At 53.3% G+C, this 25872-nt stretch overlaps 2 protein-coding genes across 12 annotated transcripts in view; one reads left to right on the top strand and one right to left on the bottom strand.

Annotated features, from left to right (window-relative positions):
• Positions 1-5472: 5472 nt before the first annotated feature.
• On the top strand, positions 5473-13666 carry LDHD (lactate dehydrogenase D). 8 transcript variants are annotated; one of them, XM_066244088.1, is made up of 12 exons: positions 5473-5594; positions 7170-7282; positions 7502-7643; positions 7835-7976; positions 8122-8281; positions 8604-8803; positions 8898-9026; positions 9105-9232; positions 9676-9766; positions 9845-9956; positions 10049-10205; positions 12896-13666. In XM_066244088.1, the coding sequence occupies exons 1-12, from the start codon at positions 5520-5522 to the stop codon at positions 12896-12898; spliced, it is 1452 nt and encodes a 483-aa protein (XP_066100185.1). In that variant the 5' UTR covers positions 5473-5519; the 3' UTR covers positions 12899-13666. The 8 variants fall into 8 exon arrangements, with proteins under 8 accessions (XP_066100185.1, XP_066100180.1, XP_066100179.1 ...); XM_066244083.1 differs by lacking the exon at positions 12896-13666 and adding an exon at positions 10769-11036 and having other exon boundaries at positions 9899-9956; positions 10049-10200; XM_066244082.1 differs by lacking the exon at positions 12896-13666 and adding an exon at positions 10769-11036 and having other exon boundaries at positions 10049-10200.
• Positions 13667-14095: 429 nt separating this feature from the next.
• Positions 14096-25872, bottom strand: part of ZNRF1 (zinc and ring finger 1) — a 121070-nt gene continuing 109293 nt past the window's right edge. The window contains exons 3-5 of one of the 4 annotated variants that reach the window (XM_066244092.1): positions 17869-17974; positions 16184-16275; positions 14096-15987 (exon numbers count right to left, since the gene is read on the bottom strand). In XM_066244092.1, the coding sequence (XP_066100189.1) occupies positions 16218-16275; positions 17869-17974 (164 nt within the window). In that variant the 3' untranslated portion in view covers positions 14096-15987; positions 16184-16217. The remainder of the gene's footprint in view (positions 15988-16183; positions 16276-17868; positions 17975-25872) is intronic. The other 3 variants (XM_066244093.1, XM_066244091.1, XM_066244090.1) reach the window with 3 other exon arrangements.

The raw sequence follows: 25872 nt of genomic DNA, 5'->3' as shown, positions 1-25872 counted from the left end.
GTATTCTTGCCAAAAACACATGACCTCTATCACATGAGAAAACATCAGAGAGCCCAAATTGAAGAACATTCTATAAAGGAACTGATAGTACTGACAAGGTCAAGGTCAGAAAGACAAAGAAAGACTGAGGAACTGTCACAGATTGCAGGAGACAACGACAATTAAATGCAGTGTATGATGTTGGATTAAATCCCAGACAAAACAAACTAACAAACATCCCCTCCCCGTCATAAAAGAACAAGAGGATATCAGTGGAAAAATAGGTGAAATCCAATCTGTAGTTTAGTATTGCACCAATTCTCTAACTGTACCAATTAGTATTTTACCAGTTCTTAGTTGTTTTTTTGTATTGTTTCTTATTAAGTGAGAAGCAGGAAGGCAGAGACAGACTCCCACATGCGCCCTGACTGGGATCCACCTGGCAAGCCCCCTACCAGGTGATGCTCTACCCATCTGGGGCTGCTGCTCCATTGCTCAGCAACTGAGTATTTTAGCACTTGAGGAGAGGCCATGGAACCATCTTCAGTGTCCGGGGACAACTTGCTCCAATTGTTCGAGCCATGGCTACGAGAGGTGAAGAGAGAGAGAGAGAAGGGGATGGGGAAGGCATGGAAAAGCAGATGGTCGCTTCTCCTGTGTGCCCTGACTGGGAATCAAATCCAGGACTTCCACACACGGGGTGACGCTCTACCGCTGAGCCAACTGGCCAGGGCCCGGTTCTTAGTTTTGGTCATGGTATTATTGTTATCTATGATGTCAATATTCATGAAAACTAAATGAAGAGGGCCCTGGCCGGTTGGCTCAGCGGTAGAGTGTCGGCCTGGCGTGTGGGGGACCCGGGTTCGATTCCCGGCCAGGGCACATAGGAGAAGCGCCCATTTGCTTCTCCACCCCCCCTCCTTCTTCTCTGTCTCTCTCTTCCCCTCCCGCAGCCAAGGCTCCATTGGAGCAAAGATGGCCCAGGCACTAGGGATGGCTCCTTGGCCTCTGCCCCAGGCGCTAGAGTGGCTCTGGTCGCGCGGCAGAGCGACGCCCCGGAGGGGCAGAGCATCGCCCCCTGGTGGGCAGAGCGTCGCCCCTGGTGGACGTGCCAGGTGGATCCCAGTCGGGCGCATGTGGGAGTCTGTCTGACTGTCTCTTCCCGTTTCCAGCTTCAGAAAAATACAAAAAAAAAAAAAAAAAAAAAACTAAATGAAGAGTATATAAGATTCCTCTCTACTACTTTTGCAATGTTTCTGTTAAGTTGTAAAATCACTTCAAATTAAAAAGTTAAAAATAATATGGATACTCAACCTTTATCTGTTATTTATATAAAAATGTCCTCTTCTGGCACTATGGTTGACTAGATGCATTTCTAAGCTGGTGCCTTAGGTACACCTTCTGAAGGCCATGCCTCCTGTCACTGTGTCAGGTTGGTGATTTGGATGGTGAGGTATACATTAGGGTTAGTGAATCCCCTGGTCATTTCCCCACTACTATACCTGCTTTGATAAACAGTGAGTCACTTGGACTGAGCTGATGCCAAGTTTGTACCGTGTTGGTGGATCAAACACTGTGAGACAGCGAGTGGAGGCCATGCTGACAGCAGAGGCAGACTGTACGCATAATGTGTGTTGATTTCAGTTGAGATAAATTGCTCCCCTTCCCAAGTGAAATATAATCAACTTGTTACCAGTTGACTGGCTGGACTTCCTGAGGAATAGTGTCATATTGGGGCTCAGTGTTGCAGTAGGCTAGACCCACAGCAGTGGTGGTAGCTAAATCAGCTTTAGTGAGTGGGTGTCTATGCTGGTAGGCCCACTATTACCTGTAGCCTTACAACCACTGTGCCAGCATTGAGTTGATTATTCAGAGCTTGGCCGATGACAACTGGCTGAATTCTGCTATCTACTTCATTTAGTCTCTTATGTGGTAGATGTTCTCTGGTGGGTGTTAACATGGGATACATGTGATATAAAGATCTCACTTTGGCCTGACCAGGCGGTGGCGCAGTGAATAGAGTACGGACTGGAACACGGAAGACCCAGGTTCAAAACCCTGAGGTTGCTGACTTGAGCACGGACTCATCCAGCTTGAGTGCGGGCTTACCAGCTTGAGCACGGGGTCGTTGGCTTGAGCGTGGAATCATGGCCCTGACCCCATGTTGCTGGTTTGAGCCCAAGGTCACTGGCTTGAGTAAGGGTTCACTTGCTCTGCTGTAGCTGCCCCCGCCCCGTCATGGCAAATATGAGAAAACAATCAATGAACAACTAAGAAGCTGCAACGAAGAACTGATGCTTCCCATCTCTCTCCCTTCCTGTCTGTCCCTATCCGTCCTTCTCTCTGACTCTCTCTCTGTCAAAAAAAAAAAAAAAAATCTCACTTTGTACCTGCTCCTATAGCTCCAACTACATGTTGCTTCCTCCTTAACCCTGATTTTCCAAATCTTTCTCGTCATAGGCCCCTGGCCAACCTGCCATGCCAATCACCAGTGCCCATATATGTTCTTCTGTTGGGTCACTTTTCTTTCTACAAAAGGGGATGACCAAGTAGGTGACTTGGAGCTCTGCCAGTTGGGAGGATTTCAGGGTTACCGCTAAGTGGGGCTGTAGAGCAGCATCAGTCCATTTTCAGCTTACATCCTCATATTGAGCCAACCCATTCATGACTCAGACTTGAACTTTTTCTACCTCTGCCAGCTTGTCATAAGACATCCCCTACAGCCATAGGTGTGAGCTGAGGGACAAGTGTTGCTAAGCGATGGTTGGTGACACGGGTGTCTGGGCCGCCTACTCATGCAGCGTACTTTCTCCACGGGCCCCATCTGTGCCCCATGTTGTTTCCCTCTCATCTATACTGAATTGTTTTGGACCTGCCTGTCTTTATGACTTGGTAGATCTGACAGAATACAGTACATGATGGCCTGCTTTGGCCACATGGTCACTTGATGTCTTGGGGGGTCACATTCACCATCTTTTTTTTTTTTCAGAGACAGAGAGTAAGTCAGAGAGAGGGATAGACAGGGACAGACAGACAAGAACGGAGAGAGATGAGAAGCATCAATCATTAGTTTTTCATTGCACATTGCAACACCTTAGTTGTTCATTGATTGCTTTCTCATATGTGCCTTGACAGCGGGCCTTCAGCAGACCGAGTAGCCTCTTGTTGGAGCCAGTGACCTTGGGTCCAAGCTGGTGGGCTTTTTTGCTCAAGCCAGATTAGCCCGCGCTCAAGCTGGCGACCTCGAGGTCTCGAACCTGGGTCCTCTGCATCCCAGTCCGACGCTCTTTCCACTGTGCCACCGCCTGGTCAGGCACATTCACCATCTTAACTGGGACCTAGTCATAGCCAGGGGCAGTTTTTTGAATAGGGTATAATGCTCTGTTGTAGATGTCACAGCCCTAGTCCAGAACTTTACAGATCTACATCGTGGTGCTTTGAGGGTCTGCCATGCTCTCTACCTGGAACCTCTTCCCCTACCACAGAGAGCTCTAATACCATTAGTTACATATGGCTAATGGCTACCATAGTGGAAAGCACAGATATTGAAGATTTCCATTAGCATAGAAAGTTGTATTGGACAGTGCCACCTCTAGACAAGATTAGGCCCTGGCCAGGTAGCTGGTGAGAGCGTTGTGTGTTTGATCCCTGGTCAGGGCACATACAAGAATCAACCAATCAATGATGGCATGAATAATTGGAACAACAAGTCAGTATTTCTTTCTGTCTCCATCTCTCTCCCTTCCTCTTGCTCTAGAAAATCAATAAATAAAATAATTTAAAAAATGAAATATGGCCCTGGCCAGTTGGCTCAGTGGTAGAGCGTTGGCCTGGCGTGCAGAAGTTCTGGGTTCGATTCCCAGCCAGGGCACACAAGAGAAGCGCCCATCTGCTTCTTCACCCCTCCCCCTCTCCTTCCTCTCTGTCTCTCTCTTCCCCTCCCGCAGCCGAGGCTCCATTGGAGCAAAGATGGCCCGGGCGCTGGGGATGGCTCCTTGGCCTCTGCCCCAGGTGCTAGAGTGGCTCTGGTCGCAACAGAGCGACGCCCCAGAGGGGCAGAGCATCGCCCCCTGGTGGGCGTGCCGGGTGGATCCCGGTTGGGCGCATGCAGGAGTCTGTCTGACTGTCTATCCTCGTTTCCAGCTCCAGAAAAATACAAAAAAAAAAAAAAAAAAAAAAAAAAAAAAATATAAGATTAGTAAAATAAAAAAAAAAATTAGTGAAATATATGAAACAATACCACAAGGATGCAGTCATCCAAAAACAGAATGTGGAAAATTCTACGGAACAAGTGACCCAGCTTCTTTAACAAATAAATGACATGGAAAACAAAGGGCAAGAGGGAAACTGTCACAGATTGAAAGAGATTTATTTATGAGACACATTAAACAAATGGATTTTGTGGACTTTCACTGGATCGTGATGATCCGAACTAACCAACTGTGAAAAAGGGTTGTTGTTTTTTTGAGACAAGCTAGTTACGAAACACATTCAGAGTAGAAATGTGAGCTCGTTCAAATGTGATTGGAGAAAAGGGCCTAAGTACCGTATTTTCCCCATGTATAAAACGCACCCTTTTTCAAAAAATTTGGGTTCTAAAAACTGGGTGTGTCTTATACGGTGGTTGTAGATTTTTTTACTTGCATTTCCTGCTTTTTCGTGTGGATGAGGAGTTGTATGAGTTTTATGATGAATAAAACTTGAGTTCAATAACTTTATGTAATACTTTTTTTTTTTTTCATATTTTGGGCCCCAGAATTAATGTGTGTCTTATACATGGGGAAATATGGTAGATGTTTGTATCCCTGATTTGACTGGGAAGAAAAACAAAGTTATGAATAGCTTTATCTCAGTAATGTTAGCAACAGGCTCCTTCAAATTTGTGGTGGGAGGAAAACTGAGCTGGAATTACCTTCGAGAGCAGGAGCCACATCACTTCAGGATGGTCCTGGGCTCTGCCCAGTGGGAGAGTGGAGATGAAAGTGATGCAATAGTCTTATCCATCACTTACCTGGTGAACTGCTATGAATCCTTAGCTCTCTTCTTCCAGGAAGGCTTCCTGACTTGTCTCACTGCCCTACTCTATTTAATCCCCTGAACCTTTCCTCCATCCAGCCCTGACTTCACCTACTCTGTGACACTGGAGATGAGACCTGCAGGGTGAGAAAGGCAAGGGTGTGTGCCAGGGCCCTGAGCCTGGCTGGAGCTAGGGATATACAGGAAGGGAAAATGAAACTTGAGCTCAGAGGCCAAGGAGGAGATTGGAAAGAAGTGGGTAGATGGAGAGGTCAGCAGGAACTGGCAGGATCTTTATGGCCATGGCAAGGAGCCTGCCTTTGTTTCTGTTTCCCCTTGTGTTAGATGAGCCTCACCTCTCCTTTAGAAGTACTGATACTGGCAGACATACTGGACTCAGCAAGGTCTGGCAGGGCCACCTTAAGGAGTGCCACCTTAAGCAGGCTCCACCCTGAGCACAGCCAATGGGCTGGTGGTGCAGCTACCCAGCTTAAGTGTCCACACTCTCTAGTCACTGTTCAGCTATGGCTAGTCTGCTCAGGGCTGCAGCAACCTGGAGGTTGTTTCCCTGGAGGGGCTACTGCTCCAGTGTAAGGCAGGTAGGCAGGGGAAGACCCCTGGCGGTTGGCCCCCCATGCCAAGTTCCCACCAGGCTCTGTGCTGCCTCCGCACCCTATAACCTTGAGCCGAGGATCCGTGGGTTCACCCTGTATCAGGTGTGGATGTTGAGTGAGATTGGACCAAGGCTCCCACAGCCATCATGAGTGGGGTTCGGGGGTGCCAAATGAAAGGTTAGTGGCTGCAGGGTGCCCTAAGGGGGCACCCAAGTGTACACACACCTTTTGAAAGAGTACTTGGGAAGCAGGGACTGGGGTTCTAGGCTAGGTTCTGTTCTTGACTTGCTGGCCTATACTTCCCATCTGTAAAATGGGAAGAAATCCTCAAGTTTCCAAGAACCCTCTAATCCCCTAGTTGAGATGGAGTGGGGGTGGGGGCACTGGAGTTGTTGGGTAATGGAACTTTTTCTTCCTGTCCTTCCTTTATCAAGCTCTGTGTCCCCGGTGTGGCTAGGGCAGTCCTGGCTTAGAGGTGGGGCAGAGATGACAGCATGACTAAGGAAGGATTGGCTGTGTCATGGAACCAGTGGACGCTTTTTAAAAAAATGTTCATTTTATTGATTTTAGAAAGAGAGAGGGAGATAAAGAAAGAGAGAAAGAGAGAAAGGAGAGAGAGAGAGAGAGAGAGAGAGAGAGAGAGAGAGAGAGACAGGAACATCTACCTGCTCCTGTATGTGCCCTGACCAGAGATTGAACTGGCAACCTCTGCGCTTTGGGATGATATGCTTATGTTTTAACCACTGGAGCTATCCATCAAGGGCCGGATACCTCTTTTTTTTTTTTTTTTTTTGGTATTTTTCTGAAGTTGGAAACGGAGAGGCAGTCAGACAGACTCCTGAATGCGCCTGACCAGGATCCACCCAGCATGCCCACCAGGGGCCGAAGCTCTGCCCATCTGGGGCATCGCTGTGTTGCGACCAGAGCCACTCTAGCGCCTGAGACAGAGGCCATGGAGCCATCCCCAGCGCCCGGGCCAACCTTGCTCCAATGGAGCCTTGGCTGAGGGAGGGGAAGAGAGAGACAGAGAGGAAGGAGGGGGGAGGGGTGGAGAAGCAGATGGGCGCTTCTCCTGTGTGCTCTGGCCGGGAATCGAACCCGGGACTCCTGCACACCAGGCCGACGCTCTACCACTGAGCCAACTGGCCAGGGCCCGGACACCTCTCTTTGTGGAGGGAATCTAGGTCTTGTTTTTTAACCAGGCGGCAGTTTTCCTGAAGTGAAATATTGACTCCCATGGCTCTGTTTGGGAATGGTTATGCCTAAAACAATGAACAACAAGACCAAAAAAAAAAAAAAAAAAGAAAAGGAAGGAAAGAGGGAGAGACAGAGAGAGGAAGAAAGAAAAGGAAAGAAAGTGCATACCTGTAGAGAGGAACTGCTTCTGGTGGGCCCACAGGCAAGGTCTGGGCCTTGGAGGTTGTGTCAGTGGGAGGTGGGGGAGAGGCCAGAGACCTAGCAGCCCCTCTTCTACTCCAGCCCCACCCCTCCCACCTGCCGCAGGGCAGGCCTGGGCCCTAGGTGTCTGAGTGACTCTGGCAACATGTTTCTTCTCTGCAGGGCAAACTCAGCAAGGACTTTGTGGAGGCTCTGAAGGCAGTTGTGGGGAGCCCCCACGTGTCTACTGCTGCTGCAGTCCTAGAACAGCATGGGCACGATGAGTCAATCCACAGGTATGGGGGGTCCCCTTCTCTGTCAGAGACCCTGACTGGGAGTGAAGGTTCTGGGCTGGCTTCTTCCCTACCTGTCTGTTTTGGGGTACTCTGGCATTTTCTGCTCCACACCCCAGTCCCAGTGTGTTGCCCCAGGCCCTGTAATATCTTGGAGATCCTTGAAATGTGAGCAGGACCAGAGAGTCCCATGTCCCCCTACTGCTCAGGGTCTCGTTCCAGGTGCCAACCTCCAGACGCCGTGGTGTGGCCGCAGAATGTGGAACAGGTCAGCCGGCTGGCAGCCCTGTGCTACAGCCAAGACGTGCCCATCATCCCCTTTGGCACGGGCACTGGGCTTGAAGGCGGAGTCTGTGCTATGCAGGTATGGTGGCCCCTTGCTGGCCAGGCTCTGGTCCCCCCCCACACAGCCTGGTCGCTCAGGTCTAATCCTCTTACCTGCCATCCTGAGGCTTTGGTCTGGCTGCTGGGTGGTTAGCCTCAAGGTGGGGTCCTGGGGACTGTGGCCTGGCAGCAAAATTAGGTCAGCTGGCCCCTTGGCACCCCTCCCGCCAGGGTGGTGTCTGCATCAATCTGACCCATATGGACCGAATCCTGGCACTGAATGCAGAAGACTTCTCTGTGGTGGTGGAGCCCGGAGTCACCCGCAAAGCACTCAACACCTACCTGCGGGACAGTGGCCTCTGGTTTCCTGTGGGTAGGCTGGGACTCGAGGCCCTTCCCTGGGGCCCTGAGGGCTCCCTGGAGGCAGGACTCTTTCTGGAGCTTGAGGAAAGCCCTCTGCCCCCAGGCACCTGCCCCTAATGCCCCTAGCTGCCTTCTGCTTGCCCTTTGCCTTCCAGACCCAGGGGCAGACGCCTCTCTCTGTGGCATGGCAGCCACTGCGGCCTCGGGAACCAACGCTGTACGCTATGGCACCATTCGGGAAAACGTGCTGAACTTGGAGGTGGTGCTGCCTGGTGGGCAGCTGCTTCACACCGCCGGCCAGGGCCGCCACTTCCGGTGAGCACCCTCTACCCGGAGACGAGGCTTCCTCCATAGGTGGGCCGGGCTTCTGAAACTGCCATGTGGGACAAACCTGAGGGTACTGGATTTTGTCCCTTCTCGAGGCTGATGGGGGCTGTGCCAGGAACACACGCCTTGATGGCAGTCTGGGTGGAGGGGGCCAGCCCAGACCTCGGGCTCAGCACCCTACCTGGCAGGAACGGGGCGGGGGGTGGGGGGTGGAGGACAGTGCCCCAGCTCCTAGCTCCAAGCTTCTGACCAGAAATCTGTTCTCATGTGGCCTGGGCACTCACCTACCTGTGTGTCCCCGGGGTCCCAGGAAGAGTGCAGCTGGCTACAACCTTACCGGGCTCTTCGTGGGCTCCGAGGGGACACTGGGCCTCATCACAGCCGCCACTCTGCGCCTGCACCCTGTCCCTGAGGCCACAGTGGCCGCCACCTGTGCGTTCCCCAGTGTCCAGGCAGCCGTGGATAGCACTGTGAACATCCTCCAGGCTGCAGTGCCTGTGGCCCGCATTGGTGAGCTGGAAACTGGGCAGTCCAGGTGGGCTCCTCAGTAGAGACCCCCTTTCAAGAGCAGCCCTCACCTCACCTGCCCTCTCCTTGGTCCCAGAGTTCCTGGATGATGTCATGATAGACGCCTGTAACAGACACAGCAAACTGAACTGCTCTGTGGCACCCACGCTCTTCCTCGAGTTCCATGGCTCCCAGCAGGCCCTGGCAGAGCAGGTGCAGCGGGCAGGTGTGCTGGGATGCTGGGGGCAGGGGGCATGGGCTGCCCAGAGTAGGGCCCTGTGTCAACTCCCCTGCCCCCCCACAGAGGAGATCACCCAGTACCACGGAGCCTCCCACTTTTCCTGGGCCAAGGAGGCGGAGGAGCGCAGCCAGCTCTGGGCTGCCCGGCACAATGCCTGGTATGCAGCCCTGGCCCTGCGGCCCGGCTGCAAGGTGAGCCAGGCTGAGGGGAGGGGACCTATGGCTCAGCCCCACGGACTCGGCTCAGCCACTACCCTGGTGTCCAGAGCAGCAGCCTAGGCCCATAGCAGGCAGGACTGCCCCCACCTGTTTCTCATTATGTAGAGGGAAAGTAGAGCTCTGTGCCAAACCCTCAGGAGGGCGCCTCTACATTGAGCCAGGTTGTGGGCACAGGGAAGCGGGGGCAACACCAGTGCGGGTGGGGAGCAAGGAGAGCTGTGGAAGCCTCAGCCGGCAGCGCCTGGGGAGCACGCCCAGCCCTCATCCTGTCGTCCAGGGGAAACCGGGGCCTAGAGAAAAGCAGGCAAATTGATTGATAGAGGCCAAGCCCCCTCAGACCTTGACCACAGTGGCCCCTTACCTCTGGGCAGGCCGGGGGTGAGGGGAGGACCTCACAGGCCTGCCCCCTGTCCCAGGGCTACTCCACTGACGTGTGTGTGCCCATCTCCCGGCTGCCGGAGATCCTGGTGCAGGCCAAGGAGGACCTGAAGGCGGCGAGGCTCACAGGTTCTGCCCCCCACTGCTGGAGGAGCGGGAGGGGAGGAGGGCTGGCTGGGGCAGCAGCTGTGTCCTCTGGGTCCCCAGGAGGCCTTATTGGACATGTGGGCGACGGCAACTTCCACTGTATCCTGGTGGTAGACCCGGAAGACCCTGAGGAGCTCCACAGGGTTAAGGCCTTTGCACATCAGCTGGGCAGGTAAGAGCAAAGCCGGGACCAGGGAGGAGAGGGGAGACCGAAGGGAGTGGGAGGAGCACCCCGCTGATGGTCTCTCCTCCCCTGCTTCCCAGGCGGGCACTGGCTCTCCACGGGACATGCACCGGGGAACATGGCATTGGGCTGGGCAAGCGGCAGCTGCTGCAGGAGGAGGTGGGCACCGTGGGCGTGGAGACCATGCGGCAGCTCAAGGCCACACTGGATCCCCGAGGCCTCATGAACCCAGGCAAGGTGCTGTGAGGGGCTCTGAGCACTAGGCCCACAAGCCCCCAGACAATGGGACATCTTGGTGGGCCTTCTTCCTGCCATGGGATAGCTCTGCCTTTGTCTCTTATCTGGAGCCCAGGGCCAGAGGAAGGGAGAGAAGCCTGCAGGCCTGGCTCCTCCCTGCCCGCGTGCTGTCCTCGGGAGCCTTTGGTCCAGTAAATGGCTCAGGGTCATTTCTGGTGAAGCTGCTTCCTCTCTGCTCTTACACATCCTGGCCTGGCTGGGAGAGGTGGTGTGGGTGACCCCAGAGATTAAGATGACTCCCCTCCATTCAGGTCCCCCCCCTGCTGGGGACAAAGCCTGAGGAAGCCAGCACTTAGCCCTACTCCATCTGCTTCGTGACAGGGGCACTGCTGTCTTGGTGTCGGAAAGGATCTCAATAGTTCTTGTTAGGTCCCTAAAATAAACTGAACCCCATTTGTGGCTGTCTGGAGATGAGCAGGCTGTACCTGTGAATGGCCTCCTGTGCCTGTGTACCCCCCCTCCCCCGGTCACTTGGCCAGTGATACCCTCATCCTTCGTTCCAGACCTGTCCTCTGACTTCCTGCGGCCTGGGGAGGGGATGGTGCTCACACTACAGATGAAGGTCACTTTGAGGAACCCAGGTCTCTATCCCAAAACTGTTTTGCTGGTAGGAACCCCAGGGCCTGAGCACTTGCCCATGGTGAACATCATTTATGACAGACTCCCCCACTGAGCCCCAGCTGGGCCTTAGGACATTCTGAACATGTTCTTTAAACAGCTGCTACCAATCATCGGAAGTGGAAGTAAAAAAATAAATCTCCAGGCATGATTTATTATACTCCCCAACTCTTTTGCCCTGGAAGGCAGTCTGTCCATCAGGGGGCGTACCCCTGCCTTGGGAACCCAGGCCAGAGATACTGTCCTGGTTGTCCCCCCTACGCCCACGAGAGGGCGCCTGACACCATAAACTCAAGACACCACAGCATCTGCTGGAGCTGTGCGCCCAGCTTTCCCTTGTCAGGGCCTACAGCTCTCAGCCCCCTACTTCTGAGGGTTGGGGAGGGCCTAGTGTACTGACAGCCCAACTCTAAGCTCTCTACCCACCCCACAGGTCCCAGGAGCCAATTGTGTGGGCCCAACTCCCTCACCCCCTCGCCCTTAGCCAAGCAGGGGCACCCTCCTTCTTGCCTCACTCTTCTCTCTCCCAAACCATCTCTGAGCTCTTTCCCTGCCCCCACGCTCCAACCCCCCTCACCTCTCCCCACCAGCTGTTCAGGCCCTGGGCAGCGCAGTCCTCTGTGACTCCTCAGTCCACTTGGTTCCAGGACCCCTTCCTCAGTGTTAACACTGGATTGAGCCTGGAGTTTGCTCCTTGTGACTTTCCTGTCCCCTGGCTGCCCTGGATGGGAACAATTGCCAAGGGGTGGTATGGGGCCAGTCTTGTGGGCTTCCTCCCCAAACCAGGCCAGCCTCTTGCATCCCCCGAGACACGGCTCACTGGGCCCCACCCCTAGGGGCCCCCTGGGCAGCCCCAGGTTTCTCCTCTGCAGGGCAGGGTTCTTCTCTTAAATGCCTGGCAGCTAGCAGGTGCTCAGCAAGTGGCCATTTCCCCATACATTTTTATTAGGAAAAGTTCCAAACATACAGAAGAGCTGAAAGAACGAGTACACTATTCACCGACATACCAGCCACTAAGATTCAAGGAACACTGTTGTCTCATTTGCTGTATTTTGGAGAAACCCATTTGAAATCCACATATTTCTTGACATCATTCACCTATATAATTCACCATCTGTCTCCTAAAAGCCTTAACATTAAAGGCTACTACAGGATTTATATGTGAGGTACCCCTGGAAACCCACCAATGGCAGTGAGGGGAACTTGCCTCCCAGCTCCTGCCCATCCTCTCCTCTCTGAGAGCTGTCTAGATCAGGGGTCCCCAAACTACAGCCCGCGGGCCACATCCGGCCCCCGCCGCACTTCCAGAAGGGGCACCTCTTTCATTGGTGGTCAGTGAGAGGAGCATAGTTCCCATTGAAATACTGGTCAGTTGGTTGATTTAAATTTACTTGTTCTTTATTTTAAATATTGTATTTGTTCCCGTTTTGTTTTTTTTACTTTAAAATAAGATCTGTGCAGTGTGCATAGGGATTTGTTCATAGTTTTTTTTTTTATAGTCTGGCCCTCCAATGGTCTGAGAGACAGTGAACTGGCCCCCTGTGTAAAAAGTTTGGGGACCCCTGGTCTAGATGGAAGATGACAGATACCAGTTCCACCTGGGAAGTCTAGGCACCCCTGTCCCACCCTCCACCCCAGGACCTGGCAATCTAAGTCTGAGTTTGAAGGACATGGTCATCAGCAGAGGGCTGCAGTGTGCCAGGTGGGAATGAAAGTCGCTGGGGGTGAGGAAAGGGGTTAGCATCAGCCTCAGGAGGCTGGAATAGCACCTGGCGTGGGCTCCAGCCCTGCCCCAGCTGGCTCATGACTACATAGCTCACTCAGGATGCTGCCAAGGTCGCCAGGTCTAAGCAACTGAGGTGGGCATACAGCCCTCTGCCTGCAGGCCCGGGGGTCAGGCAAGGAGATCTCCTTCCGGGCCAGCTTTGCTGGAGGAATTAAATATAGAACAGGGAGACACAGTTGCCAGGCAGAAGCAGGCAGTGCTGTGAATAGAACAATGCTCTTTGCAGTGATGAGGCTACAAGGGAGCCTGCCATGCATGTGCCAGGGGCTTCTGGGCAGACGCCCTGACCCTCACAGTGACCTTTGAGCTGCGTGACTCTATCCTCACTTCACATGCGAGGAATCTGAAGTTTAGACAAATGAAGTCATTTCCCCAAAAAGCATTCTGCCAAGGACCAGAGAAGCCACGTGCAGACAGTTTGGAGCTCACGTTCTGGCCACCATGGTGATGGCTGGTGCCCCGGGACTTCTACTGCAGAAGGGTCTGACTCCAGGGCCCAGGCTGAGTCCCAATACTCTTCTTTAGTATAAACATTTATCTGAACATGCGGAGGGTGCCTGTACTTTAGCTCACATGTCCCACCGGCCTGCAGTGCCCTTGTTGAGTAGGTGCTTCAGGAAGCGTCGGACAGGGATGGCTGCAGAGCCTGGGCCCGGCGGGGCTGGAGCCCACAGAGGCAGCCGTGCTTGGAGGCCTGAGAAGAGCAGAGGCGGTGTGGAGTCCTCTCGCTCCGGAGCTTTCCTTCGCAGACTGGGCAGGAGGCTCTGGAATGTTGCTCTGGGAGCCCGTCTGGCATGGGGACTGAGGCCGGTTGTGCACTGCTACCCAGTGCCCCAGGCTTCCCGTCCAGCCGAGTTGTGCCAACTCTTGTGAGCCCCGAGTGGCTCTGAGCTGGCTTAGCCCCAAAACAGGGCCTATCTCTGGGCCTCAATGAAGCATGCCCATGAGTCAGCACTGAGACACGGACTAGGCGACCGGCAGGCAGGATGTGGGATGGGGAGTGAAGGATGAAGGGGGGCGGGGGTAGGGTGCTGGGCCAACACCTGGACGAACCCACATCCTTGCAGCCGCCAGTGACTGCAAGATCTTTGCCCCTGCAGATCTTGCAGAAGAGTTTTATTACAACCACTCCACAAGTGATGGCAGATTAATTCCATGATGCTTGAGAGGGTCAGTTAACCTGTGGGCCTGGAGTCTCACCTGCCTGCCATGCTCCCTCTGCCCAGGTGTGACTGCTCTGAAAACCCCATCCCACTGGCAGTCCCAAGCAGTATGCTGACGGAAGGCTAAGGAGGGAGGGGAGGGAATGGGTGATAGGTGTACGACCCCCATTTCCTGATTGTGTAACAACATCATTAAAATAAAGTCACACAATGCAGCTTTTTATTAGACATTATTTTAATACCATATCAAAACATCTTGACTAATGAAGAAAGCTTTTCCCCCAGCTTCGAACATTTTTTTAAACATTTTATAAGGGTGTATTTTTTTTTTTGTATTTTAATATATAAATACAGAAACCTATCTTGCATGGGCTGACGCCACATCTGAACATTGATGGCTAAAATGTTCTCAGAGTGCCTGAAAACGGGTAGCTGTACATATTCCTTTAGTAAGTCTTTTGTGTGTCTAAGTTTTGTGGGGGGGAAAAAACAACACAAGGGCCTAAGAAAAGTGTTCAGGCATTTTTGCAGGACACTTGTGATTGTTAAATCCTCTGAACTGACCAGAACCAGGAGGGAAGGAGGGAGAAGAATCAAGACTGGAGACTAGAGGGGGAGAAGCTTGGATATTTTGGCAACGAAGTCAAGATCTCAGGGTCCCCAGGGGAGAAAAGTGAAAAACGAAGCCAGAAAAATGGACAAAAAAACCCCCAAGGCCGAGCAGTTGGCGACAGAGAGGGCCAAACCGACAGGGTGCGGGCACAGGAGGGCCGTGCGGGCAGGCCCCCGTGCCATCAGCACGCAGACCTGGCTCTGTTCATCTCTGTCACTGAGTGGGCTCTAGCTGGGCAGCGGACAGCAATCTGTAAACATCACGGGGGAAAACACCAGTCGACACTAGACTTTTTTTTTATGCTTTTTTTTTTTGTAAACACTTTAGAGACAGACTCACAATGCCTTTCAAAGGTGAAAAAGAAAATGCCCTTCCCCTCCTGGGATGAAGGGTGTGGGGAAGGATGGCGGTCGATTCTTTCTTCTCTCAAACTTGCAGCTCATCCGATTTGGTGTCCTCAGGGAGAAAGGGAGAACCATTCTCTGGAAGCCAGTGTGGCAGGGGTGCCCTGTTCCCACCGGTGTCCCCAGTTCAGCTCTGCCCCAGTGTCCGAGCCTCCTCTCAGGAACAGGGCTGGCTGTCCCTGCGTGGACCATAACACGTCAGTCGTGCTCCCGGCGGGCAGCGTGAAGCCAGGCGGCTGGGGCACCTGTGGTCCAGTCTGGGCCCCAGGAGGCAAGCATCATGCCAGGACGCGGATGCGGACGTGGCTGAGGTGCTGGGCTCCGCGCCCTCGGCCTCACTCTCACCCTCGCGCTTCTCCCCATGACCTCAGAGTTTGAGGTGAAGGTAAAGAGCAATGTCCCTGATTTGTCTGCCATCGTCAGCTGTTCTGGGAGTTTACTTGGAATAAATAAAATAAACCTAACAAAGAACAACAACAAAAAAAACCCAACCAAAAACAAAAAACAAGAGAGAGAAAAGAAGAGAGGCCCCCAAACCTTTGGATATGAGAGGAGGGGGGCAGTCAGGGTTTTGGTTTTCTGGGGGTTTTATCTGTTTCCCAGAAAAAAAAAATTGCCAGCCCAGAATTTGGAAGGGACAGGTGAGACGGGAACAGGGAAGGACAGTCGGCAGTAAAGCAGGGTGCCCTGGAGAAATGGAGAGGTCGGACCGGAAGGTTCTACAGGGGGCCGTGTGTGCACGTGTTGGACAGGAAGACAGTTGACTGGCCTGTGGAGGAGTCAGGGACCTGTGCTCTGGGAAGGGTGGGCTGAGTCTGGCCTGGAGGTCTCAGATCCATCTGGCACCTGCGTGAGGGAGGTGGCCTGGGGCGGGAAGAACAGCCGTGGGATGATGGCTGACGAGCACTGCAGGGGACACACGCCGGCCAACAGCGGTCTTGTTAGTGTGATGCCCACACGTGGGAGAGGAGTAGGGACTTGCCCCGGCCGCTCAGCAAACACACGGCAGGTGCAGTCCAGGTCCTCGCGCTGGTGTGGCTCCTCCCACCTGGCATGTTCCAAGGGGCTCTCCCTGAACTTTCTCCAGGGAGATTCACCCTAGACGTCTGGACAGACTGGCCTTTCCCCGAAGAATCAACTGTACCGAGCAGGTTCTTCTTCATAATCATGCAAGGTTGTATCTTTTAGCCTTCTCAGAATCACCCTCACCCCACAGAAACACTAACTGATGAGATGCTCTCCTCCCCGGGGTGGGTAGGGCAACTCAGCCCCCGCCCCTGGAGTGACGTGACCCCAAGCCTTGAGCTTGGGGTGCTCCCCGACCACAGGCTCACCTTTGAGAGGAGTCAGCAAGCGAGCCCAGCAGGGTCAGTCCGCAGGGTGTTCTGGACAAGATCTGTTCACTTCAAACCACGAGTCTATGCAGCTGAGGCAGGAGGCGGCAAGGGGAGACACGTTACCGCTGACCGGGCCACTCCTTAGGGGGCTCGCTCCAAGGGTCAGGTTTCTGAGCAAGGCTTTCCTAAATCTGGCCTGCGAGGACCCCAGGGGAAAACAAGCGTGTCCCCAGATACCCGCTTTCTGAAGCAGCAAGAAGGCTCAGCCTGGGCAGCAACCTGGCACAGTGGGTACAGGATTGGGTGGATCTGAATGCTGGAAGGGGGAAGTGTGGCCTTGAGAGGGATCAAGACCTTACCTGCACAGAGCCTAGCAGGATGGCAACAGCTACTAGTGTGTGTGTGGGGGTGCAGGACAGCTGTCAGCTGTCCCTAAGGCTGAGGAACAGGAAGTGGGAACCAAGCCCCAGAAGGCTGGCTATTACTCTGAGTTCTGGGTCAAAGGAGAAGCCTTGAGGCTCCTTCTCCAGGGGTGGCTTCTTAGGAGACCCCCAAGCTACCTGGTTCAGTTGGCTGTGGTCAGCAGCCAGCATCGAGTCCTTCCCAGAGAAGGACAGCCCCCTGGCTCAGTGATATTGTTAAGGGGAGCTGGACAGGAGGCTGGCAGCGAGACCCTGGTCTCCAGCGTTTACAGAAAGGACCTTCTGCAACCAGAGAGGGAACAGAGATCGCCCCAAGACATCTTTCTGATTTGTAAACCAACATCCGGTTATTTTCAAAGACAGGATCCAGACAGGTAATTTGCATAATTCACCCCAGAGCCAAAAATTCCCTTCTTCTGGTTCTGGTTGGTGCCTGGCCAGGACACTGGAGTACTCTGTGCTGGGCCCAGACCAAGACCCCTCCCTCCAGGCCAACCTTGAGCCTCCCCTGCGTCAGCCACATCTGCCTGCCAGGCACCACGACAGCCCTGCGGCCGGTGGCCCTGTGAGCTGGGCTTGGAAAAACCTGTGTGTCAGGAAGAAGTGCTGAGGCTCGAGAAGCCAAGAGCAGGTGGTGGCCACAGGCAGCACAGAGCGTCCTCCGTCTTGGGTAGGGAGGTGTCTTCTTTCCAGTTGGAAACAAGAACAAGGCTCATGTTGAAGCCTGAGGACAAATCTCAGCCCTGCTAATTATAGCAGGGTTCAGTGCTGTGGCCCCACAGGTAGCGGCTATTCCTGACTCCTGGCCTTCTGGGGAGAAGGGGGTGGGGAGCAGCAGGCACACCCCTCCGTGCTGCCTCTCTTGCACAAAGGAGAAGCCTCTCAGCCCATGGAGCAGAGGGGACCATGGAGGAAGAAAAGGTTTGGGAAGATGGATGAAAGATCAACCTTCCAAAGGAGGGAATCTCTGGCTCTGCAGGACCCTAAGGGCCTCCAACCTGTGGAGCTCCACAGGTCTCGCCATCACCCCCACTGTCCAGGGGGGCCATCGTCAACCCAGAGCAAAACCTCTGGCAGTCTGGCTCAGCCCGGGGCCTCAGCCCAACCCCACTCACAGCTGGGTGGGGCAGGCGCCGTCCCACAACCAAAGGGAACAGAAGGGCTAGTGATGAGGGTCTGCCCTTCTCTCCCGCCCACAGTGAAGAAGGAGCCCTCTGGGGTCCGGGATGGGGCTGAGCTGGCCCTGCCACCCTCTTGTACCTTTTGTGATAAATGCACAGGCAGGGCAGCCTGGCTATCGTGTCCCCCTGAAGCAGCTCCTCCAGGCAGATCACACACTCACCCGCGTCTTTAGTCAGCACGTCATCTGCAAAGGGAAATGGGACAGTGGGTGAGGGTCAGGCACCAGACGGCAGGTGGCACAGAGCAGGAACGGGGAGGGGTCTAGAACTGGTGGGGACTGCTTGGGTCACCCAACATGCACAAGGCACTGTGGGGGACACAGAAGCCCAAAATGAACCTAGACCTACAGGCCCTGACCGCAGAGACCAGACATGCATATCACACATTAATTATGTAAAGACAAAATGGGATTAATCACCAAATAAGTGGCCCAGAGTTAGGGGACTTGGAGAGGGATAGATGTGTAGCAGAGGCAGCAAATTATTTCCCGGAATAGACATTTCCCCTAAACATACACACAGACCAAGTACACTGACTGATTTCTGGCTTGGGAAAACATGACGACGCAACAGTAGTATAGTAAGTAGTACAAGAAAAGAATGAATGGAAGAAATAGGTACTCTCATAAATATTTGTACATGTATGTCCATAGCAGCACTATTCACAAGAGCCAAAGGGAGGAAACAAATGCCCACCAAATAATAGATAAACAAAATATGGTATATCCATGCAATGAAATGCTGCTCAGCCATGAAAATGAATGAAGAACCAATATATGCTACAATGTGTATGAACCTCAAAAATAATGCACTAAGTGAAAGAAGCCAGACACAAAAGGCCACCGGTTGCATGATTCCACTACATGATATGTCCAGAAGAGGCAAACTGATAGAGACAAAAAGTAGACCAGGGACTAAGGGCAGGAAAGAATGGAGTAACTATTTCATGGCAAAGGGTTTTTTTTTTGTGTGTGTGTGTGGTAAGAACACTTAACATGAGACCTGCTTTCTTAACAAAATTTTAAGTGTACAATACAGTCTTAACTACAGGCACAATATTATACAATATCTCCAGAACTTACTGATCTTGCAGAACTGGAACTTTAGGCCTGTGGAGTATTAACTCCCATTCCCCTCTCCCCTCAGCCTCTGGCAACCATCATTCTATCCCCCGGCTCTACTTTATTTTATTTTATTTTTTTTAATTTATTTTTTTTTCCTGCACTTTTCCGAAGCTGGAAACGGGGAGAGACAGTCAGACAGACTCCCGCATGCGCCGGACTGGGATCCACCCGGCACACCCACCAGGGGCGAAGCTCTGCCCACCAGGGGCGATGCTCTGCCCCTCCAGGGTGTCGCTCTGCCGCGACCAGAGCCACTCCAGCGCCTGGGGCAGAGGCCGAGGAGCCATCCCCAGCGCCCAGGCCATCCCTGCTCCAATGGAGCCTCGGCAGCGGGAGGGGAAGAGAGAGACAGAGAGGAAGGAGGGGGGTGGGGGGTGGAGAAGCAAATGGGTGCTTCTCCTGTGTGCCCTGGCTGGGAATCGAACCCGGGTCCCCCGCACGCCAGGCCGACGCTCCACCGCTGAGCCAACTGGCCAGGGCCCCCCGGCTCTACTTTAAATAGCTTAACTATCACATACAAGTAGAACCATGTAAGATGGATAGACAGGGTGGTTGTACAACACTATGAATGTTCTAAATGCTACTAAATTGTAACATTCAATTAAAGAAAAAGAACAATAGAAAAAAGGCCCTCCACCCCCACACAGGAAAGAACGAGTGGAAGGAAGCTGCTGCACACCGTGGGCCCCAGAAAAGCCAAGCAGAACAAGGAGAGCACCACAGCCAAGCCAGGGTCCTTTACTAAATTTCTGTGACATTCCCGGCACTGGTGACTCAGTGAATAAGCCACGAACTCAGGATGCAAGAAGCTCACAGTCAAGCAGGAGAGGCTGAGTAAGAAAATGGAAACAAACAGCAAAGGAATTCCTAGGACATCTTATGATGCACACAGACCCAGGTATGAGAGGAATGAAAGACACCTAATCAGGGTGGGGACTGCTCGGGGAAGGATACTCCAGGCAGAGGGAACAGTAGCTGCACACCTGGGAACTGCAGGAAGTTTGCTGTTGCAGGTGCAGACTCCGGGGCCCATAGGAGTCGAGGGAAGAGACCAAACTCGTGCTGTCTGCTGTGGCGCTTGGGTTCTTTGCGGTTCACTGAGAGGCCCTAGCACCATATGTGCTCCGATCACATATGGTATCCAGAAACTACTGGCGGAGGGATTGGAAAAGCCCACAGATGGGGAGTACAATCTGGGGGCCAACGCAGCAACGCAGGGTGGGTGAACTCAAGGCCTGCACTGCAGTGGAGGCAGGAAGGGAGGAATGGTGCACTCGCAGGGAAGTGGGGCCAATGGCAGGCACCTTCCATCCACTACGAGAGGGAAGCTGGAGGGGGAGGCCAGGCACGGGAAGGAAGTGAGAGATTCAGACCCGGGTGGGAGGGAGGTGCTGACCAGACATCTCCACTGGGACACGCTAGTGGAAGTCCGAGTCCGTTCAAGTCTACATCTGGGGTTTAGAAGAGAGCTGTGGGCGACAGGTCGTAGATATGACATAAAGAGATTGGGGAGAAAGTTCAGACTGAAATCCAAAGAAGGCAGAATACAAACCTTGGTCAACCTTCATATCTGAAAGGCTGGTGAAAGAGATGAAGTAAGCAAAGGTTGCCCAGACGTTCTCAAAGCCACAGGAGAAACACCGAGAGAGTGGGGTTATGGATGTGAAGGGGAGCTTAAAGCAGGATCAGTTCTCCACTATTAAGATTTTAATTGCTCGTGAATACTGTCCATGTTACATCCTGAGATTTCACGTGTGTGTGCTAGGCAGGGCACATGGTGCTGCCTCACTTTCTAGACGAAGATACTGAAGCCAAGTTGGACATCTTGTCTAAGTCAAAGGTCTTGTGAGCAGGCACGCAGGCTGGGACCCTCTGCTCGGTGTTCTCCTCCACTGCTGTTCCTGTGCCCTCTGATTACTTGGGTGGAAAGAGAAACTTCTGGGGACCATAAAATGAGGATTCTTCGTGGCCTAGATAGAAGGCTATGGTGGCTCAAAGCCCCTCCTCCTTAGGAACCCCGAGAAAAAAAACAATTTAATATATCAGTTCCCATGCCCATGAGCTGGGAGAGAAGTCACTCTCAGTTTCTCGGCCACCAGATAATCTCTGGTCATTTTCTCTGTTGACCCAAAGGCTGCCTGAAGGTTCCTGGTGTGGGGCTTGGAATCTGACTGCATGCGGAAGCCAGCAGAGCTCACACCCAGTGCAGTGCATGCCCAGGGAGCAGCCTTCTTCCCACGGTGGAAGGCAGAAACATGCTTGAGTGGGCTGAGTAAAACTTCCTGTCCCAGTCCCTGGGGCCTGGAATCAGCAGCCCCCAGATGTCTCTGAGAGCCTAGCAGGGAAGCAGAGATGACTGAAGCTGAAGCTTCCACATCTCAACTGGGAGCCTGCTGCCCACTGGGAGGACCTCACGGCACAAAGCCAAGGACGCTGGGCCTGGCACAATTTGAGGCCACTCTACAGATGGACTCAAATGCCCCAAGTATCCTCAGGTCCCAAAGGAGGGGGCTCAACCAGTGCTGGTTGATGGGAACACAGGAACAAAGCTGTGCTTTCTGCCTTTCTCTTACTGCCTCCCAAGCCCCCTCCCAGCATCCTGATATCCTGTGCAAGCCCAGGAGGGAGTTCGGAAGTGTTTGGCCTAGCTGGGGGTGGTGCAAAATGGTGCCCATGTCTGTCCCTCCAACCAGACCAGGGATCCAAACCAGAGTGGCAGGTGAAGTTCCCTAGAGCCAAAATGGGACCCCAGAGCTGCTGGTGGTAAGGAGGGGTGGAGAAGCCCAAGCAGCTATAGACACATTTCTGCCTGCAGCCGGGAGGGAAGGCCGTTGTACAGCTCACAGCCAGCAGCTGAGCGTGGGACTGTTCATAATACGCTTTCCCTGTGCCTGATGGCAGGCAAGGCCCTGGTGGGAAGGAAGGTGGGAGTCAGAGGGAGAACCCCCAGCAAATGACGCAGAGACACAGGCTCCACCCCCTGGCCTCATTTCCAGCCTAGGTGCGGAAGAGCCTAGTCTTGCAGCTTCTTGGCATGTGCAGAGCTGCTGGCCTAATCTCCTGGGGGATGGGAAGGGGCAGTGCCACCAATGCCAAGACTTGCCAGCTCCATTCCTGGGAGAGCTTTAGACAAAGGAGAAACGTTGAGTAGAGAAAGCCCCCTACCAGCAGTAGGATCCCCACCCTAACACTCCAGTACTGTGAGGTGTGGTCCAATTGTTTCTGAGAGATGGGCTGCGATGATGACAGCCCAGAGGAAAGAGCCACCAAAGCTCAGGCCCAGAGGGCTCCGATTTACAGAGGCTCTCCACAGGGACCCCACTCAGTCCCCTCCTCCGGCCTCCTTCCCTCCCACCCACTCCTCATTCACCCAGCAGCCTGGCCTCTTCCCTCCCCCCTGCAGGAGGAACACCAGGACAGACATCTCTGCAGCCAGACTGGCAGACGCTCCAGCACTGAACAACTGCTCTTGGCGTCACTCCACTGCTGGGCTAGGCAAAGTCCTCAGGCAGAGCCTGGTGCCCCCAGACCCAAGAAAAGGCATTTCCACCCCAAAAACAGGGTCTCAGTAGAGACACAGACCAAATAAGCACCAGGCAGGCACTCAGTGCTAGGGGTGAACTAGCAGCAGGCACTCCTGCTTTTAAGAGAGCCAGATTCCCTCTCCTTGAAACCTTGTGAGACATTCAGCATTTCAAGAGCCCTGAAGTTGAGGACAATGACCTTTGGCAGACAGGAGGGGAGAGCAGTCAGGACTTGGAAGAAACAGGGCATGGGGTCTATGCCTCCAAAGAAAGCTAAGGAGAGAGAATCCTCTGAAGCTGCTCTGAACATCACCAAGCTCCCCTCATACTACTGGCAAAGGAACCTGCCACACACCAGAATTTCCCAGGGCTAAGAACCCTTGGTTGTCCTGCAACCAGGGCCTGCCCCCTATGCTCTCAATGGGCAATCGCTTGTGCCCCTCCACCACTCTCATACATGACTCTCCTCTGTTTGTAACAAAATCAGGTCCCCCATCTCCAGGCTCACTCAGCTAGCTGAACAATTTGTTGGTCAAAATTTGAGTGCATATTCTTGAGGGCGAGTTCTCCCAGTCTCAGAACCACAAACAGATGTTGGCAAGAGAGACATTAAGAGGCCCATTTAAGCTGACCACATTTACCCAGGAAAATGGGTCCCTCCAACTCCTTCCTAATCTCCTGTGAGTCTTGGGTTCAGAACCGCTCAAAAGAGGCGAAGGAAGAATGTGACATTCATTGCTTGGGGGGTCTAGCGCTCTCCCTGCCCCTCCAGCAGGGGGTTAGGCTGGTCCTGGGAGCACAGGTTACTGGTCTTCACATTTCTCTTGAGCACTGGGCAAACCAGTTGAACTAGTCTTGCCTTTCCTAAATGTGGGTTTTTGTGTTTTGGCTTTTTTTTTTTTAATCTGGCAGGCGGCTACTGGAGGCCTTCCAACCCACAGCTCAGGCCAACCCTCATAATAAGAAAAATACTACTTTCTATCTGCCTCATTTAGGAGGTTTCTACTTTTTTCCTTTGGTGGTTAACTAAATTTCATATTATATAACCGCTGTAAATTTCCTAAAAAATTCCCCAGTTGGTACCAGCAATTACAGAAAGTTTGTGTGTTTATGTGTAGACGGGGAATCTCTAGGGGAGTGACCAGGAGTTCTAGTGAATCTTCCTAAGAAAATAGCACTTCTTTCTATCCACTAGGAAAGACATCCCGCCCCCTTTCCAGAAAGAGTCTGAGAGCTCTATAATTCACAGACTCTTTAAGTCTCCTTACATTTTTTTTTTTTTTTTTACTAGAAAAGATAAAGAGAAGCCAGGAGGTTGGGATGACAGATATCATGGGTAAAATACTTCACCGGCAAAACCAAAATAAATACCTAGAGGTCCTGACTGGGGGTTTTGGCCTATGGACCCAGAACGGCCTGTGCTTCATCCGAACAAGAACAGGACCTAGACCATCCTGGAGATTTCCACTCCATACACAGTCCTCACGTGGCCTTCTTACCAGGAAGGTCTAGCTGTCTTCAGAAAAAATGGGGCTGAACCATTGTTTCTGAAGCACCTTCACCACCTTATGAGAAATCCACCGACAGGACCCAGGCACATGTCCTCTCTTGGCATATGGTGGTAAAAGACTGGCTTTTGCAAAAGAGATCCTTGAGTTTAAAGCCTCCAGTCCCTCCCCCCCCCCCCCCCCACATGGAATGGCTTTTCAGTTACAGGAGGAGCAGGAAAAAGGAAACAGAGAGAATAGCCACAGTGACTTCTCAGGCTGGCTGGCCAAACTCCTCATCCTCGGAGACTCTGAGTGTGGCTGCTTCGGGTGACCTGTGCTCAGGCTGGGCTGCCAGGCCTGCTCTCCCATGAAGGGGGAGGGGAGAGGAAAGGAGGACCCCTCCCCATGGCTGCGGTATGGCAGCACTGGGCAGCTCTCCGGGGGATACAGCCCAAAGCCCTCCCCTTCGCCATTCTCCCGGGGGGGGGGGGGCTGGCTACTCCGTTCTCAGGTGGCCATCAAGAGCACTCTGTCCCCCAAAGCTGCCTTTGCAAGGTTCTCCCTGATGACACCAAGAGCCCAGTCCTCTCGGGTGAGCCCAGTCTGAGGCTGCTTTGTGTTCTTGTGACACAAGGCAGTGTCGACAGAGATCTCTCCCGAGCAACCCACAGGACAAAAAGCTGTCTTTAGGAGGGCTCTGCACACTGAGGAAAATAGGCGAACACAGTTTCTGAGGCCGCGGCTGAGGAGAAGACTCCTCTCCATCCATGGTCCCAGACAGAGACAAGGGACAGAACAAAGTGGAGCCGGAGTAGTTTCCGGAGGACACACACTGACAAGTCTAATGGAAAGCCCAGACCACGCGTGAAACAGAGTCAGGCTCAGCGGCCATCAGTCCCCAGGAACAGGGAGAGGCTGTCCAAAGGGAGAAGAGGTCTTCCCAGACTCGAGGAGAATATGAAGGGGAGAGAAACACTGGGGACAGAGACAGGGCCACAACCTTCCCTGTGGCTGGTCCTCCAATCTGAGCAAAGGTTACCAGGCTGTGTGTAACCAAGACAATTGGTAACGGCCCGCCAGCACGCATCCAGAGTTTTTTGGCTGAGCAAGTAAACCGAGATGAGAGAACAGTAGGATGTGTTTTCAGGAGAAGTGAGTGGATCAGGTACGTCTGGTTCACTTCACAGGAAAAACCTGGAATCACTAGGCCTCCCGGGCTCATGCTGGGTGGGGGAAGACGCACAGGGGGGTCTGAGGAGGCAGGAGCCCAAGGACAGGTCTGTCGAGTCTACCCCGGGAACCTTCACCATCAGGATGGGCGCAAAGCAATCCAGGCTCACCTCCCGTCCAGTCCTCAGACTCTCTGAGACGTCACAGAACTCTTTTCCTAAGCACTGCTGTGACTTTAATCCTAGAAGGTGGACCCACTGCCGTGGTCAGGGCACACCCGACTCAGATCCAGGGCCTGTTCTTGTAGAAGACACAGTTTTCTGATGAACATGGTTTGAAGACCAGACTAAGCACATAAGAAGGGGGAACCAGAGAGCCGCCGGCAGCACAGGGCGCGCAGCACTAAAGAGAAGGCAGTCCACTCTGCAAAATGACGAAAAGAAACCCACGATGGTATCGCCGCTCTCGGGGCGCTGTGACTTCCTGAGCACTGATCGGGGGCCAGGCTCTGTGCTGAGGGTTTTCTTTGCAATATCCTACTTTATCTGAACAATAACCCTATGAACCAGGTATTACTATCCCCGTTTCATGAGCCAGAAAACCAAGGTTCTGCTAAATAGAGCAACTTGTCCAGGATCGGACAGTGAGTAAGCGGTAGAGGTAGGCTCTAAGCTCACCGAGCCTCCAAACCCTTACCCATGGCGTTCCAGGCAGATGTTGACACTCATTTTGTCCACAGAGGTGCCACGCTCGGGGGATTGGGTTTCCTGGAATC

Source organism: Saccopteryx bilineata, chromosome 9 (genome assembly GCF_036850765.1).
Source record: "Saccopteryx bilineata isolate mSacBil1 chromosome 9, mSacBil1_pri_phased_curated, whole genome shotgun sequence".
Taxonomy (NCBI): domain Eukaryota; kingdom Metazoa; phylum Chordata; class Mammalia; order Chiroptera; family Emballonuridae; genus Saccopteryx; species Saccopteryx bilineata.
Note: the sequence above shows the minus strand (reverse complement) of the source record. Positions and strands in the feature narration are given on the sequence as shown.